Below are 17,331 nucleotides of genomic sequence, written 5' to 3'. Positions count from 1 at the left end.
CCTGTATTTGAAAGATATTACATATGTTTCGGGGCACTTAAAAAAGGTTTAGAGAGTGGTTATAAGTCTTTTTTGGGACTAAATAGTTGTTGATTTAAAGTTTAATAAAGGATGAGTTGCTATATGCTGTTGGTAGAGATGAAAATAATCAAATGTTTCTAATGGCTTGGGCGTTGGTAGAAGTGGAATGCACAGTTTCATGGAAAGAGTTTTTTGATTTGTTGAAATCAGACTTAGTGTCTTTGAAAAATGGTATAAGATGGACAACCATGACAAATCAACAAAAAGTAAATATTTATATGCTGATTTAAATTAAATTATATACTGAATATTTTAACTTATTATTATTTATTTTTAGATGTACTGAATTGTTGAAATCAAATTAAATTATATACTGAATACTTTAGCTAATTAAATAGTGTAGGGACTTGATAATGCAATTGCAAAATTATTTTTAGATGCTGAACATAGATTCTGTGTTGAGAATATATTTGTTAATTGGGCTAAGAGAGGATAGAGGGGTGAAAAGATGAAAAAGGCTTTCTGAATAATTGCTAAGTTTTTAATAATCAGACAATTTAAAGAAAACATGAAGAAATTATAAGAAAAAAATGAAACTGCAACTGTAAACATAATAAAAACTCTCACTTCAGCAATGGTGTAGAAATTTCTTTAATACAGACTCTAGATGTGCATTGGTTGACAACAACTTATATGAAGCATTCAATAGGACATTGCTAGATGCAAGGAAAAAATCAGTGATTTCTTTATTTGAAGACATAAAAAAGTCTCTGATGGTAAAGATTAGGAAAAAAAGGAAAAATGCTTTAAGTGAAAAGGTGTGATTGGTCCTAACATTGTAAAAGTGATAAAAAAAATATAGCTATAGCATTATAATATGTAGTTGCATTTAATGGATATGGTGGATATAAAATAGATATGGATGTAGATAGGTTCATTGTCCAACTTGATGAGAAAACATATGTTGTAGAATATACCAACTTTTCGGTATCTCTTATGCACATATCATATGTGTAATTAGAAATCTAAGTGAAAATATTAAAGATTTTATGTCGAGTTGGTATTATAAAGAAGTGTATCTACAGTCTTATAGTAATTCTTTATAATCTATGCCTAAGAGAAATGATTAGGTCAAACCAAGGATAAAAGATAATGTTTTACCTCCAAAGTTCAAAAAGATGCCAGGCAAGCCCAAAACCAGTAGAAGAAAGGATCATGATGAGCTTAAGAAAAAAAAAGCCTAACAATTCAATAAATCTGTCCAAGAAGGGCATGATAATGACATATAAACTATCATTAACCAAGCCACAACAAAAGAGGCTGTCTTATGATAGGCAATCAGGTAATTTCATTCTATTTTGTTTTTATTTATTATTATAAATATTATACTATTATGGATCTTCTCTTGTTAAAGTGCCCTAATCCATCAATTCAACTTTATTGTTTTATCCATGATAGCAAGAATATCATGTGCTCAAAGCTGGATACCAAACCATGGACCAAGGTGTATTAAGTACTATAGATCATATTAAAGTTGCACATGATCCAAGCAACCAAGCTACTGCTTATGGCACTTTTGTATCAACTTCTGTTTTTGTATCCATATCTGGTTATGTATCTGCATCGATTTAGCTAATATCAATGGTTTTGCACTTGTAACTGCAACTACAGCTGTAATTGCAATTGCACCTGCAGCTACAACTGCAACTGCATCTATATAAACCCTAAATTCAGTTTCAAATCTAGTTTCAACAAATTCAATTTCAAATCCAGTTTTCATTTCAGTTTCAACTCCAGCTTCAGATCCACTTTTCATTCCAATTTCAACAAACATTTCAAATCCAGTAAATGATGTTGTTTCTATTGCCATTGAAAATGCAAAATTAAAGTCTAAAAGGCCAACAAGATCTATCGAAAGATATTTTATAAATGAGGATGAGAGACTTTATAGGATGACTGATGAAAAAATAAGTCTTTTATCAAAGTTCAATTCTTCTACAATAATTACTGGGAAGAGAGCAATTTTAGCAAATAGCATTATAAGTCACAATGATAAGCACATTATTAGAGCTACCACTAGAAGGAAGACAAAAAGCCTTACAAGGTTATAGATTATATACAAACTTAGAAACAGGGAGATAGCCTAGATTGTTAACTATTCTTTTTCTTGTTAATGTTGTAAGAACACTTTTTATTCAACCTTCTATTGGCTGAATGTTTTCGGTACTAAATGTTTTGTAAGAACACTTTTTATTGACATTCATCATATTACTTTATTATAAGATTATCTTTACTATTAGAATACCTCAGATTACTTTCTAGTTGTATATTGTAAGTTGAATATATTACACTAAACTACATTTTCATAGCTAATAACATAAAGCAATAGAATTCAAAACTAATAACATTGATTCAATGACCATTGATATAATAAGAGTTTTAGCAAATATTTATAGACCTTCATAACAATCCTAACCTACTATCAAGCATATAAGTTAAATTTTTAAATTTTTTTTAGCATTGAAAAAGATTACACAAAACACAAGTATAAAAAAAAAAATGAGATAAGTCAAATTATTTTTCAATTGCCATCTCTACCATATCCACTACCAGCAATTTTATTGCTTTATTTCAATTTCAACCTAAAAAAACTAACTTATCTCCTCAATTGCATATTTTCTACGATAACATCAGCTTCACCAATATTTTTCTTCCACTTTAAAACTTCATATTTCAAACTTTGAACATCACTATATAAAAAATTTTTTCTTTTTTTTTAGCTCCAAAATAATCTCTTTTATTATTTTAAAAATTTTAAGATCATGCCATAAATAAAATCTATAAACAGTGCTTTACAATCACATCAAAGAAATATCAACAAATAAATTTTAGCAAAAACACCAAAGAAATACTAGTAAATTTACCGTCCTACAATCACACCAAGAAAATATCAAGAAAAAAAAAACTAGCAAAAACACCAAAGAAATACCAATAAATTTATCGGATAATGTGGGCATCTATAAAATCTTCTACCATGATTGCTATTTATCCATAAAGTCTATCTAACCACTTTCATATAGCAATAACAAAAAATGAGTTCTTCTTCAAAGTCTCATTTTATAAGGTAACTAGCTGAAATTAACTTATACGTGTTTATATCATAAAATCCTCCTTTAGAAACCCTACAATTTTAATATTTTAAAAAACAAATTCAGAAAAAAATCATAGCATGAGAAAAACCAAAAATTTATACCAACCTTGAATTTAAACTGTTAGATGAATAGATATTTGAAGAAAACATTGTGTTCAGATGTTATTTGAAAAAAAAAATTTTACTTTACAATAAAAAACAAGAATAAACGAAGAAAAAACCTTAAGCTGAAGCTATCTCAAGTTATTACAGACAAAATGGATAAAAAAGAACATAAAAAAACAAAATTAGATTAAAAAATAACCAAAATCCTAATTGGGTTGTCATTATACATGGATAAGTTAATTTCATGTCATATTCTATGTCATGTTTATCTGTGATGGCTTTTACATGTGGATAATTTAACGGTACATAACATGCACATCCCTTTTACTGTTGAAATAAATCCTACATTATTACAAGTCGATAACGTTTAATCCTTATTTGTACGAATTAAAACGTTTGGTCATGAATTAAGCAATCACCTAAATGTTTAATCTTGATTTGAACATTTAGCCATTTTATTTCATTCTTTTCAAATCTTTCTTTTTTATATCTTTCTTTATTATTTAATGATGGAAAATTTTTTTAATACCCTAATATCTAAGCAGAATTTAGGATAATTAATCATTCATTTGAAAATTTCTTGCAATTTTCATTTAAAATAAATATATTACCCCATTTGCACAAATAACTTTATGTTCCAATATCTAGGTAAAATTTCTAAAATTATTTGTCTAAATGTATTTTTTTTTTTGTCTCTCTATTTTTTTTTTTTTTTAGAAAAACCATTTTGACTAACATCTAAAGACAATATGTATATATTAAAAACAACACAATTCCCTATAGGTTTTTTATTCCCTGTATTATTATTGCAAATAGCTATTTATTTTATTAATTCTTAAAATAAAACATCAAACTAATATAAACAATAAAAGAAATATATGGGTCTAAAATAAAAAAATACATTATACCTTACTTAAGTTCTGAATTGAAGCCTAAAAGTAGAAGTTAAGTTGCCCAAAGTGAGGTGGGCTTTTAGGTTAGGCTTGAGCTAAGTCAGGTTTAGCAGAATTTGGGTTGGGCCTTACTTTTTTCCTCTTCTTCCTTTATCAAAACTACATCGTTTTGTTTCTAAAATATAAGCCAAAACAACCTTCAAATTTTCATTTTTCTTTCCAACATTCTCTCTCGCTAATAAAGCATATCTCTATAAAAATACATTAGCTGACAAAAAATCAAAACAAACCTAAAATCTTGTCACCAGTTGTCACCCCTTTCGACCACCATTCAACCTCAAAATTTCAACCCAAGCTTTCCTCAACCTCCAGATATTTGTTTCTAGCTTTGATTTTTCAAAATCAACCTTTAAAGTTCTAAATCTAAGTCAAGCTTGAAATTTCAAATCGTCGAAAAACAATCCCACCATCCGATTCTTATACAATTTTAATATGTTGTCATCGTCCCCTTGTTTTTCCTTTCCACCATTCCAATCACCTAAGGTCTTATGTTGCCATCATCAACTCTCACACACAATTGCTGCTAGTGGTTTCAACCTTCATTTTTCTTTCATTCTTTTTACTACTTAAACATAAAGTAAAACTCCTAAAAATACTTTTGACCCAAAAAACATGCTAAACCTGAAGCACTCTAAAAAATACTTCTTTTATTTTTTTAGGTTTTTTTTTAATTTTTTGTTGCGTTGTATTTTTTTACTTGACTAGGTTATTCATTAAAAAGTCCATTTTTTTGTGCTTTTGATATCTTATTTTGGGTGTCTGAAAAGAGAAGCAAAGGATTTTTTTTATGTGTATGCATTTCGATTTTAAAAACACAAAAAGAGGATTTTTGGTTCTCGATTTGGTTTTTTAAAGTGGTGATTGGGTTGATTATTTATAGCAATTAGGTGGTGGGTGAGCCAAGGATGTGGTGGTTGAAAGATATCTATATATGTGTGAGTGTGATCTTTTTTTTTTTTACTATTTTGGGCACCATGAAAATGGTGGTGTCAACTATGGTGGCTTTAAGGCTAGGTATGGTGGTGACGAGTATGGTTCGGTGGTGCAGTGATTCTAGTAAAGGGAGGTCGTTTGAGATTGTGGATGCTAAGGTCTCAAAATTTTTGTGTATCCATTTCACCATCATGTGCTGTGAATTGTGTTATTTTGTAAAATTAGACCTCTAATGGAAGGACTTGTAAATTGAATTGCTTTTAGACTTATCCTTGTTGCAGCAATGGCATTGCCATATTTTAGGGAGAGAGAAAGTAAGGGTGCTTGTGATGGAGGGTAGGGTGAGAAAAAATCAAAAAAATTGAAAATAAATTCCAAACCACAGTGTTCGGTTCAGTTCAAATTGGTTTTTTCTTATTCAACTCGGATCAAATTCATATATTAAATGTATATATTAAATTCAGATAAAATTTCGAATTGAAATGTGAAAACTAAAAAAAAAAATCAAACCAAACCGAATTATAAGTTTTTATTAGTTTTTTTATATTTTTAAATTTTTATAAAATAAAAATAATTATTTTATATATAAATCTATTTAAATATATTAAAAATCCTATTAGAATAATATATAAAACAAAAAAATTTAAATTTAAAAACTAATAAACCTAACTAAACCACTAGAATTTGGTTTGGATTATGTCAGTCTTAAAAGAATGTATATTTGAATTCAAATCGAATTTTAAAAATTTATAATATTATGCATTATTCGAAAAAATTAAACCGAATATAATTTGATCCAAACTATTTTCATCTCTAATTGAGGGAAAATGGATGTTTGGCAAAGTTATGCTGAAGATAAATGGGATAAAATGAAAAGGCAAAATGTAGAGCTAAAATTGTGAAGACAATACGGGGAAAGGAATGAAAGAAAAGCTATTATAGGAACTGTTGGGTAAATTTTCTTTTTCTTTTTTTTTTTATTTTTGCAAATTTTCAATTAATCATTTTAGGCTTTAAAATTAAATTTTGGATTTCAATGTTCTTCCAAAGCTATATAAGATTAGCATAAAATTGAATTGGAGTGGGCTTTGACACAAACAAAATGATAAAAAATTATTTATCAAAAACAAAGTCTGAACGAACTTAATTTGGTAAATCCAATTAAGAAGCTTAATCTAATCCCAAATCAAAATGTTTAAATTAAACATAAAGAACAAATAAACTTGAATCGTTTCAAATAAAATTAGATGTCTATATTTAATAATTTTATGACAATAGAATGATAAATATTTTTTAGATTTTAGAATATATTAAAAATATAATACATATATATTAGTTTTTTAATTTAATTTGTAATTAAAAAAATTATTTTTAATATATAAAAATGAACTGTTTACATATTTATTATATGAAAGTGTCCATTAGAATGCTATTTGGAATAATGTTGGCATTGAAGTTTGAACTCCCGAATGACCATTTAATTCGACTTTTACATTACAATCTAATCCAAGACCCAATTGTTCTTCAATCCGGACCGAACTATTTTCACCTTTAATGGAAGGAAAATGGATGTTTGATAAAGTTATACTAAAGATAAATGGGAAATGCGAAAGGGAAAATGCAGAGCTAAAATTGTGAAGGCAATACGGGGAAAGGAATGAAAGGAACGCTACTATAGGAACTGACCTTATCTCTCTTTTTTTTTTTAGGTAATTTTTTTTTAATTTTTATAAATTTTTAATTATTGAATTTGGACCTTAAAATTAAAATTTAGACTTCTACGTTCCTCTAAAGCTACTAAGACTTGCATAAAATTAAATTGGAATGGGCTTTGACCCAAACAACATGATAAAAGATTATTCATCCAAAATAAGTCCGAACTAATTCAATTTGATAAATCCAATTAAAAAGTTTATTCTGATTCCATATCAAAATGTTTAAATTAAACATAAAAAATAAATAAACTCAAATTGTCTCAAATAAAATTAAGTATTTATACTTAATAATTTTATAATAATAAAATGATAACTATTTCTTAGATTTTAGAATATATTAAAAATAAAATATATATTAGTTTTTTTAATTTAATTTGTAAAATTAAAAAATTTATTGTTAATATATAAAAATGAACTCTTTATAAATTTATTATACCAAGGTGTCCATTAGAACGTCATTTGGAATAATGCTGGCATTGAAGTTTGAACTCCCGAATGACCGTCCGGTTCGATTTTTACGTTACAATCCAATCCAAGACCCAATTGTTCTTCAATAATTAAAGTAACGTTAGAACAGCTCAAGATTGGACATTAACATATACGTTTAAGAATGTACAAGAGGCTAAAGTTTAGAGAGTGTCCAGTCCAACAAGGAGGATGGCCTACGCCACCTTTTTGCCTTAGCATGATCAAGGTCGTGCTATGCCAATCATGGCAGAAACGTATGCGCTGTGGGCTTCCGGCCCATAATCAATCAATTGATCGATTTTTCTATGAAATAATTTGCTTAGTTTTGTCATTGTATATATTTTCCCCTACTCTGAAGCTAATCCTAATATTAAGTTTCAATTATTTTTCCTTTTCTTCTTCATTAAAAAACAATAATGAATGAAACATTGATTTAATGGTATAAGGAAACCCTGAAACTGTGGCATTTTAAATTTAAATCTCACAATACATGAATTTTTTCTAATTTTATGTTGTATTAGTTCAATTACGTGCTTGATCGTTTGATTTAATTTTTTTTTTTGTGTAAATGTAATAGTTTTGTTATCATTGTAATTATTTTTATACTTGTAAATTTATAAAAATTAAAAAACTTTTTATAAATGTGTGCTTACATTATTTTTATTTGAAAAACAATCTAATAATTTTGACAACAAATTCCAGAATAGAGATATAATTGAATCGAAGCAATCAACTATTATGCTTAAAGCGTATCTAAAGCTCAATCAAGCCTTATGTTTTAAGGGTATTTAAAATTTGATTTTAACTGAATGAATCGATTGGATTGATTTAATTCGATTAATCAGTTGGTTATCAAATTAATTTTGGTTAATTATAAAAAAAATTCAAATTTCAAATAATTTGATTTAAAAACATAATAATTAACTGAAATATAATAAAACCTCTATATAAAATTACCTATTTCATTTCAAATTATTAAAATTTTTAACTTAAATACTTTGGTATTTGAATTTTTTGTTAAATAATTTTATTTAATTTATTTTAAATATAAGAATTTAAGAATTTAAAATATAATTTAACTTAATGTATTTTATTATTTTGTAAACTGAAAAAATTAATCAACCCAATATAATTAATTTTGGTTAATTAGTTTTCAAAATTAAAATATTTAGTTTGATTAACGAAAATAAAATAACATAATTCGATTAATTCAATTTTAAATAATTCGATCTGATATAAATTGAATTGATCAAATGAACACTCCTATTATGTTTGCATTTGAGCTTCACTCGTAACTTATTCGAGTAGTTTTAGCTTAATTCAATAAACTCAATTAAACTCTATAAAATTGTTAATATAGACATAAAATACAATATTTTTATATCATTTATTTTTATATTAAATATATTAAAATATATTTATAAATAAAGATCTGATTAGAGTTATAAATTTATCGAGTCAAATATTAAAGTATTTGATTCTATAATAGCTCAAATTTAAACTTGACTACAAAAATGATATAATTAAGCTCAAATCTTTATCAAATTGAACTCAAATAATTCGCAATAAATTTACGCCTCGTGGCTACATACATATTTCAAATTAAGGTCTTATGTTCAGAAAAATAAACGTGTCACATTTGTAAAAGGAGGAGGCCAGGAATTGATGATGAAAGAAATACTTTAAGATGCATTTGAATGAGTGATTTAAGAAGGGATTTTATTTGTATAGAGATTTTTAAAGTTTTAAAATAAAAATTAGAATTGTCACCCAAATTATTTGAATGAGTGAATTAAGAAGCAAATTTTGTTTTCTTGGATTATAATTACAAAAACTTATTAGAAAATTTATTTTTTTATTTTTATATTGTTAATAATATTTACGTATTTCTACGAATCTAATGACACCCATATTATTTATATATTTTTTAATATTTTAATTTTTTATCTCTAATATCATTATTTATCCGTTATAATTTTTTTTATCTTATCAAATTTTAATATTTAAAATTTCTTTTCTAAAAAGTAATTATTCAAACAATGCAATTATAAATTATGTTATTTTGAATTGATGTATTTTAAAATCCTAACATTATAAAATTTTTTAAAATTTGGAAATTCTTATCCAAAAGCACCATTAAAAATTTGAAATCTACAACCGCATATTCCAGCATTTAAATATCATACTTAACCTGCAATATCTGTAAAATTTACCGATGCACGAAACATCAAATTTTATAAAAAGTTTATGTAAATAAATTAATAATATGAAATAATTTTAAATAATTTAATGTATATAATTTAATTATTGTTCTTTTTTAATTTATATCTAATTATATTTTATAAAAAAATTAAATTTTTACTTGAATTTGAATATAAATAAATTCTATTTATTGAAAAAAAATTTATTCAAATAGAAGTTCACGTCATCACATTTTATCCAATAACTTTATACGATATAATATAATATAAAATAAACAAAAAAAATTAGGACTATGAAGAACAATATACGTCCAAACACACAGCAAGAATTAATTACCTTCTTTGTGTGAGAATATATTTTTATTAACTCAACTATATCAATGAGCTATAGTTTAGTAATTTTTTTTTTTTTAAATAGTAATTGTATGTATATATGCATAGAAGTTATCAAAACATGATTAAGACCATGTGCTTATAGTTATAATAATGGCAATATAAAACTCATTCGGTCGTACGGAATCACAAGGATTATTCCATATTGCAAAGATAGATATGCCCCATAAAATACACAGCCTCTTCAAACCATTATAATAAAACATTTACATAATACTACTAATTATTCTTTTGATAACTATTTATATTTAATATATTATCAATGTATAAATTTTATAATACTGTCAATAAATTAAATGATATAATCTTATTAATAAAGTGAATAAAATGATGACATATCATTAATAAGTAAATTTAAAAAAAAATTAAAATTTTGTATATTTATTTTAAGAGTTAATATTCATTCATTAATAAATTAATATCATCTAATTTATTGATAATATATAAAATTTATATACCGATAATATATCAAATATAAACTCTTTTAATAAATTAATAATTACATATCGTTTAGCCCAACAGACGGGCATCATAATTTTTTTTTTGCGTGTCCCTATTTCATTAGCATATCCTTTCATAGAAAGCTTGTAGAATATCCTTCATATTCCCTTCTCAATTTCTTGTTCTTACCCCAAGCCCTTGGTATCAACGTTTGTAGCCCTATTGTTTTTATGCCTTTAATAGAGTTTCCTATATAAAATGAGCCAACAAAGACGAAAAATCTGCAACCAGATCAAGGAGCTAATAGGCAAAGCTCACAAAAAAAAAAAAATGGCGTCAGACGATAATCTAGCTTTGCTCCAAGCTCTGGACACGGCTCGAACACAATGGTACCACGTGAAAGCTATTGTCATCGCTGGCATGGGTTTCTTCACCGATGCCTATGATCTCTTTTGCATAACAACCGTGTCCAAACTCTTGGGCCGCCTTTACTTCTACAATCCAACTAGTCACAACCCGGGAAAGCTCCCAAAAGGCATTAACAACTGGGTTACGGGTGTAGCCCTGTTTGGAACTCTTACCGGCCAACTAATCTTTGGTTGGCTTGGTGATAAACTAGGCCGCAAAAAAGTGTATGGGATCACTCTCATACTCATGGTGATTTGCGCCATTTGCTCAGGTCTATCATTTGGATCCACCTCCGGATCTGTGATAGGAACCCTTTGTTTCTTTAGATTTTGGCTGGGTTTTGGAATTGGTGGCGACTATCCTCTTTCTGCCACAATTATGTCTGAATATGCTAACAAAAAAACCCGCGGGGCATTCATTGCAGCGGTTTTTGCCATGCAAGGTGTGGGGATTATATTTGCTGGTTTAGTTTCGATGATTCTTTCATCAATCTTCCTTAAGTGCTACAAAGCGCCGTCATTCAAAGATGACCCTATCTTCTCGACCCAACCTCAAGCAGATTATCTATGGCGGATTGTGCTGATGTTCGGTGCCTTACCAGCTCTTTTAACATTCTATTGGCGGATGAAGATGCCCGAAACTGGTCGTTACACTGCTCTTATTGAAGGAAATGCCAAGCAAGCGGCGGCTGATATGGGTCGGGTTCTTGACACCGAACTCGAAGTTGAAACAGAGAAGCTTTCCCAATTCAGGGCAGCAAACCAGTACTCGTTACTATCCCATGAGTTCTTCAAACGCCATGGGCGTCATTTGATAGGTACAATGACCACATGGTTCTTGTTGGATATTGCTTTCTACAGCCAAAGCCTAACCCAAAAGGACATTTTCCCCTCTATGGGTCTCGTCAAAAAGGCTTCTGAAATCAACGCTATTGAAGAAGTCTTCGAGACCTCGCGTGCCATGTTCATCGTTGCTTTGCTTGGTACATTCCCGGGGTACTGGGTCACCGTCCTTTTCATAGAAAAGCTTGGGCGCTTCATCATCCAACTAGTGGGCTTCTTCATGATGTCCTTGTTCATGCTGATTCTTGGCATCAAATACCAGTATCTCAAGGAAGACAATAAGTGGTTATTTGCTGCTCTCTATGGGCTAACGTTCTTTTTTGCGAACTTTGGCCCCAACAGTACAACCTTTGTGCTCCCAGCAGAGCTATTCCCTACCCGGTTGAGGTCCACTTGCCATGCACTAAGTGCAGCGTCAGGGAAGGCTGGAGCCATGATTGCGGCTTTCGTGGTGCAAACATATACATTGGACCAGAAAGTAAGCTCAATCAGGATTGCCATCATGATTCTGTCCTTTACAAATATGTTGGGATTTTTTTTCACGTTCCTGGTACCAGAAACCAAAGGTCGCTCTTTAGAAGAAATTTCGGGCGAGGATGGTGGTGGCCAGAACGAGACTCAGATGACCGCCAGGCGATCGGTTACAATGAAAGGAGGCGGCCATTTGGAAGCCATTTGAAAGTAAATTATTAGCTTTGGACGTTGATGATACGATTACCAAGCTAGCTAGTTTTCAAGTGCGAGGAAAAAAGAAAAACTGTTTAATAAGTGGGCGAAAGACGACAGTTTTTTGCCTTGTTTTGGTTTGCTTTTGATTTGTCTGTTCTGTGAGTAAGAACTAAAGCCATTACCATCTAGCCCATTTTATGCTATTGCCCAAGGGTTTTCCTTGTTCGTTTTATATGTAACCATAAACTATAAACATAGTCCAACTTATAATTTTTTTTTTTTTTAGTTTTTAAAATTATGGTTTTTTCCTAAATGAAAAAAAATACAAAATAAGTTAATTTACTTAATTAAATTTATCACATCAATTTATACTTTTCACTGAAATCAATCAAAATCTAAATCAATTAAGTATTTAAGATCAATTGATATCTTGCTTGGAAGAAAATTATTTTAAAATTTATTTACTTAATGTATTGTATATAAAATGTTATATAATATTTGTGTATCATAAATTATCATATCATTTATAATTTACATAATTTATTAGTAAATTTAATATTTTTAATAAATAAAGTGAAAACTTATAATTTTTTGGATAGTATATAATATTTATTTATTACTAATTTATTAATATAAAATTTTTTTTTAAGATTTACCCAAAAAATGTAGGTGGAATATTTATGCTAATAATTTATGTCTTTGACAATTCTATCTTATATCGAAGTATGGATTAAGAGTTCAATGATAAGGGGCCGCTAATAATAGAAAATTCATTTGAATTTCGAATTTTTTCGGTTATATCTTTTCACCGTGCGAGGGACCGAGCCAGAAAAAGTCAAATCTGCGAACCTCTAGGATAACAGAAAGGGCGCCAAACCAAACCCTAGAAAAAAAAAATTGACATTTCCTTCATCCCCGAAAGGCCGAAATTCCCTCGCTTTACCTTCACCTCAGAAATGAAATGGGATATGGAGATCGAGGAAGTCGAGGCTGTTCTAGAGAAAATTTGGGACTTACACGACAAACTCAGCGACGCCATTCACTTGATTTCGCGAGCTCACTTCCTTAACTCCATCAAAGTCCTCAGAAAATCCGACAAGAAGAAGCTCTACAACGACGTCGTTGTCGGCAACGATAATAAGACCGGCTTCGTCTTTTTCAAAGACTTCCAAATCGAAGATGGTGGCTCCACAATTCAAGAGGCCAAGAGTCTTAATGCTATCAGAACGGCTCTCGAGAATCTCGAGGACCAGCTCGAATTTTTCCATGTCAGTTTAACTGCTTTATTTTCGATTGCGGTTATTCGCTGGTTTTGGTTGATGATTTTGGTTGCTTAGGGTTATATTTTTACTTTTAATTTCTTAAGTAAAATCCATATACGGGTGATTATGAGAATGGTTCAATTATATAACTAAATGAAACCAGCTCTACTACTTTAATGGGAAGTGAATTTCTAAAATTTGCTTCTCGTTTTGCTAATTTTACTTAAAGTTCTGTTTGGTTGTTAAGGAATTGAAGGGAACGTTAAAAAAGGAAAGAAAAGTCGATTTGTGGGTTGCTTTTTGTTTTTATTACCTAGCTAATGCATCAATGATGTGTTTGTGGATTTGAGAATCTTATTAATCAAGTTATATTGTACGGAATAGAGTGTTGAAAAATGAGCAGCAGAAATCAAGTTGCTAATGGTTATATAGGGAACTGAGTGGCGGATTTTTGCATTTGTATGATGGTACAGATGTAATTATGAAGGTTTTGTGTTTGGATCGAGGGCATGGACTTAGAAGGAATAAAGCGAAAAAGGAATCATTCAGGCAATTGTTCAATAGTTGCACTTTCAAGCTTTGCTACATTATAGCTTTTATAGAAACTAGCTTTATTTGAAATGAAGTTGCTTTAGTTTTGTGGATTCTGGAGTCTGGAGATAATGGTGAGATTATGAGGAGATGTATTTGGATTTTTATGATATGTATGATGTAGCTTGTATAGAAGTGAGCTTTATTTGAAATGAAGTTGCTTTAGTTTTGTGGATGCTGAAGAGAATGGTGAGACGAAGAGGAGATATTGTAGGATTTGGAAGTAGAATCACAGGATGAGCAAAAGTTGGTTGAGATGTCTCTATGGCATGCCTAGTGACCACATTGGTATCCAGAACCATTTTGTGAACTTCATTGAAGGTGTTATAACAGTAAAATGTAAGAGAAGGAACTTGATACGAGATTTAATGCTAGGAAATGCACAAGTTTGCACCGACTAATGGGTTGAATCCTCAGACCTTGCTTCAAAATCCCAAGTGAAAAACACTGGATTTGGTCCATTTGGATTATTGTTTTTTTTTTTTTTTTTTGAGGTGCTGTGATGTTCATTTTTCACTTTCAGTTTCTGATCTTTCCTGTTTGCTTTTGCATTTATGTGTTGACAGTTTTTGGGAGATCAATAATTAGCATGGCACATGGATCTCTTACATATATCTTTTTGTTCTTGTTTACAGACGGTACAAATACGGCAGCGTGCAGAGAGAGATGCAGCCATTGCACGATTAGAACAAAGCCAAATAATTCTTGCCTTGAGATTGGCTGAGCACCATGGTAAGAAGTACAAAGTGATTGATGAAGCTCTAGCTTTTGTGAGAGATATACATGGTGCTAGCTGTTTTGTTTCACCTGAAAACCTTTACAGTATACCCATTAGTCCATCTGGAGAGAAACTCGTGTCACATGAAGGGAAGCACTCTAATATGCTAATCAAAGTTCTTGTTTCTAGCTTCAACTTTGCAAAGAAATCCCTGAAATTTGATCATATGGGTGGGATACTAAGCAATGCAGCTTTATTCGCAGTTAGCATGGTAGCAACGCTGCTTTTGCATCAGATTGCTTTCACAGAGCATCCACACACACAAGAAGATAACATCAACGGCCACGGAAATGTGAGAAAGTATTCTCAACTGGAACGGCCTTCATCCTATGATCATTTGAACCAGTTGGATGTGTCTTTGGCCCGGGGTTAAGGTGAAGACTAAAATTGGGTTAGAGGTTTATCAAAGGAAGGAGGTCATGATGTTTTTCAAATTTGAAGAAGCTTTTCTTTCTTTCAGTTCTTCCCACGGGAGTTTCAAGAGTGTTTAGTTGAGCATGTTAGCAAGGAATTGGTCCTTTTTTATGTATTGCCCTAGTTGGAGCTGTTGTCAAAATGCTGATTGCCCTTTCTGCCTTGCTGGTATTGTTGTTGAGCCACATTCCTTGTTAGAAAGTAGAAACGATAGTGAAGCAGGTAATCCCAGTTTACAGAGTATCATATTTCCATTACCTCCACAATTCTGTGTGTATATCCCTATTATTAACTAATGTTTTTGTGTATGCATGCCTAATCTTAGTTATATCACCTTTTAATCTCCTCCTCTCTAAGGGCTCCCTTTACACCTTAATGTGTGATATATGTTTGCTTGAGAAATTCATCATATTATGAAAAATGGAACCTGCGGACCTCACGCAAATTATTCTTGTTTCCTACCAAAATTCTTGTAGAGCGGGATGCCTAGGCTTGCTTTATATATGCCTTCAGCTCAATTAATTCACAGTGAAGTTACAGTACATTATAAATATTTTCCAATTGTTTGAGATTTTACCCTTTATTTTACTTTCTAATTTTCTGAGTAATTAGCCGTAGTCATTTTAGGGACCTGAAGTCTTTAATGCCAGTGTCTGGCTTTGGTCACCTTCTGTTAGACCCATATAAGAAAACCCTACTCAATCTGGTGTTTCTCTGACCCGACAACCTAGAATGGCATCTCAAATTCTCAATTCTCGCGCGTTGAGTGTACGCTTCCAATTTTGTTTCACGAAAAACATCTCACAAGTGTGCTATAAGGTTCCAATTCAACTCCAATACATTGTCCATATGGAATTTGAGGTTCCTTTCGCCGTGAAGTGTCCTATAAGTTTTCCTTTTCATTTCGTTTGTTTATATTTTCCCCATCTTCTTGCCACTTATCAGAGCTTGTGTCACTCTTACATGGCTCTTTGATTCAATTGACAGCCTAACCACCTGCACCACAATCTCTTCAGCATACTAAGATCAATCTGGCAGACTAATTCATGGCCCAAGTTTGAATATCTGGTAAGCAGGCATTTCTTATTTCGGATATTTCTTTCTAACATTTTTAATATCCTTTTCCACTCTTTTTAATTCCAGCAAAGGAAGTTAAAGAAAATTGGTGTGTTCCCCACGGTTCATTGGCCTTTAATAGTGGATTTGCTTGACTTGAAGTATTCTATGAATATTTTATCCAATTCAATTCCAATATGTATCCTCTGTCCTCTGAAGATTCATTCCCACTCCATTATGGGAAAAACGTCTCAAAAAGATTAAGCATGAAAAAGAAAAAGAGGACGTTTCCACACGTAAATAGAAGAATGATGACAAATTACAAAACCATCATGCAAGGAATGTCGGAAAGTTTAGCTTTGTTTAGGGCTTTTGACAAAGGTTTTAGTTGGCAGAAACCATAATTAACCCTATAATTTGCAGCTGTAGTGTTTAAACACTTTCTTTGACTTCTTATTGGATGCCATGACTCAAAGCTCCAATATTTAAGCAAAATCACAAATTAAACAGATTACAAGACAAAAAGAAAACATCCTCCTCTTTTTATGTCAAACTGTGTTTCCTCTTTGTAATCTTTGTATAATCCCAGGTGGGACATGATATCTTTATGTTTTCGGTGTGAAAATGTCGAACCAATATGAGTTAACATGGGACAATTTGGACTTCCAAAATGTAAACTGCAAATAAAAAAATAAAAGAAGAAGAAATATATTTATATTATAATATCTTCCACAGTTTTCATATGTATTTTAAGTCGAGTGTTCGCACATTAGCATGAGAGAAAAGTTAGTTTATGCTATTGTTTTGTTCTGTTTTGAAAGGTGAATCACAATCCATAGTATACTACATGGGTACACGTATTAATGTAAAAGCTTGCAATTAGGAGTCATACGAACATCCACTTTATCTTGGAGAAATCCAGTCCAGCTT

At 30.3% G+C, this 17,331-nt stretch overlaps 2 protein-coding genes across 3 annotated transcripts; both read left to right on the top strand.

Moving 5' to 3' along the window:
- Nucleotides 1-10,674: 10,674 nt before the first annotated feature.
- LOC111289972 (low affinity inorganic phosphate transporter 4-like) lies at nt 10,675-12,711 on the top strand. Its single transcript, XM_022881342.2, has one exon. It carries the CDS (start codon nt 10,712-10,714, stop codon nt 12,308-12,310), a length of 1,599 nt encoding a protein of 532 aa, XP_022737077.2. The 5' UTR covers nt 10,675-10,711; the 3' UTR covers nt 12,311-12,711.
- A 375-nt stretch (nt 12,712-13,086) lies between these two features.
- On the top strand, nt 13,087-17,030 carry LOC111291199 (plastid division protein PDV1-like). 2 transcript variants are annotated; one of them, XM_089767933.1, is made up of 4 exons: nt 13,087-13,568; nt 14,789-15,567; nt 16,333-16,413; nt 16,489-17,027. In XM_089767933.1, the coding sequence occupies exons 1-2, from the start codon at nt 13,257-13,259 to the stop codon at nt 15,302-15,304; spliced, it is 828 nt and encodes a 275-aa protein (XP_089624059.1). In that variant the 5' UTR covers nt 13,087-13,256; the 3' UTR covers nt 15,305-15,567; nt 16,333-16,413; nt 16,489-17,027. The 2 variants fall into 2 exon arrangements, with proteins under 2 accessions (XP_089624059.1, XP_089624058.1); XM_089767932.1 differs by having other exon boundaries at nt 16,333-17,030.
- The last annotated feature ends 301 nt before the right edge of the window (nt 17,031-17,331 follow it).

Source organism: Durio zibethinus, chromosome 11, assembly GCF_047325235.1.
Source record: "Durio zibethinus cultivar Kanyao isolate XHJ-2024 chromosome 11, ASM4732523v1, whole genome shotgun sequence".
Taxonomy (NCBI): Eukaryota; Viridiplantae; Streptophyta; class Magnoliopsida; order Malvales; family Malvaceae; genus Durio; species Durio zibethinus.
This window is presented reverse-complemented; position numbering and strand designations above follow the sequence as displayed.

Coding starts and splice junctions, on each gene's coding strand:
- LOC111291199 (XM_089767932.1), top strand. CDS start 13,257: ATGAAATGGGATATGGAGATCGAGGAAGTCGAGGCTGTTCTAGAGAAA. Junction 13,569..14,788: donor ACCAGCTCGAATTTTTCCAT/GTCAGTTTAACT, acceptor TCTTGTTTACAG/ACGGTACAAATACGGCAGCG.
- LOC111289972 (XM_022881342.2), top strand. CDS start 10,712: ATGGCGTCAGACGATAATCTAGCTTTGCTCCAAGCTCTGGACACGGCT.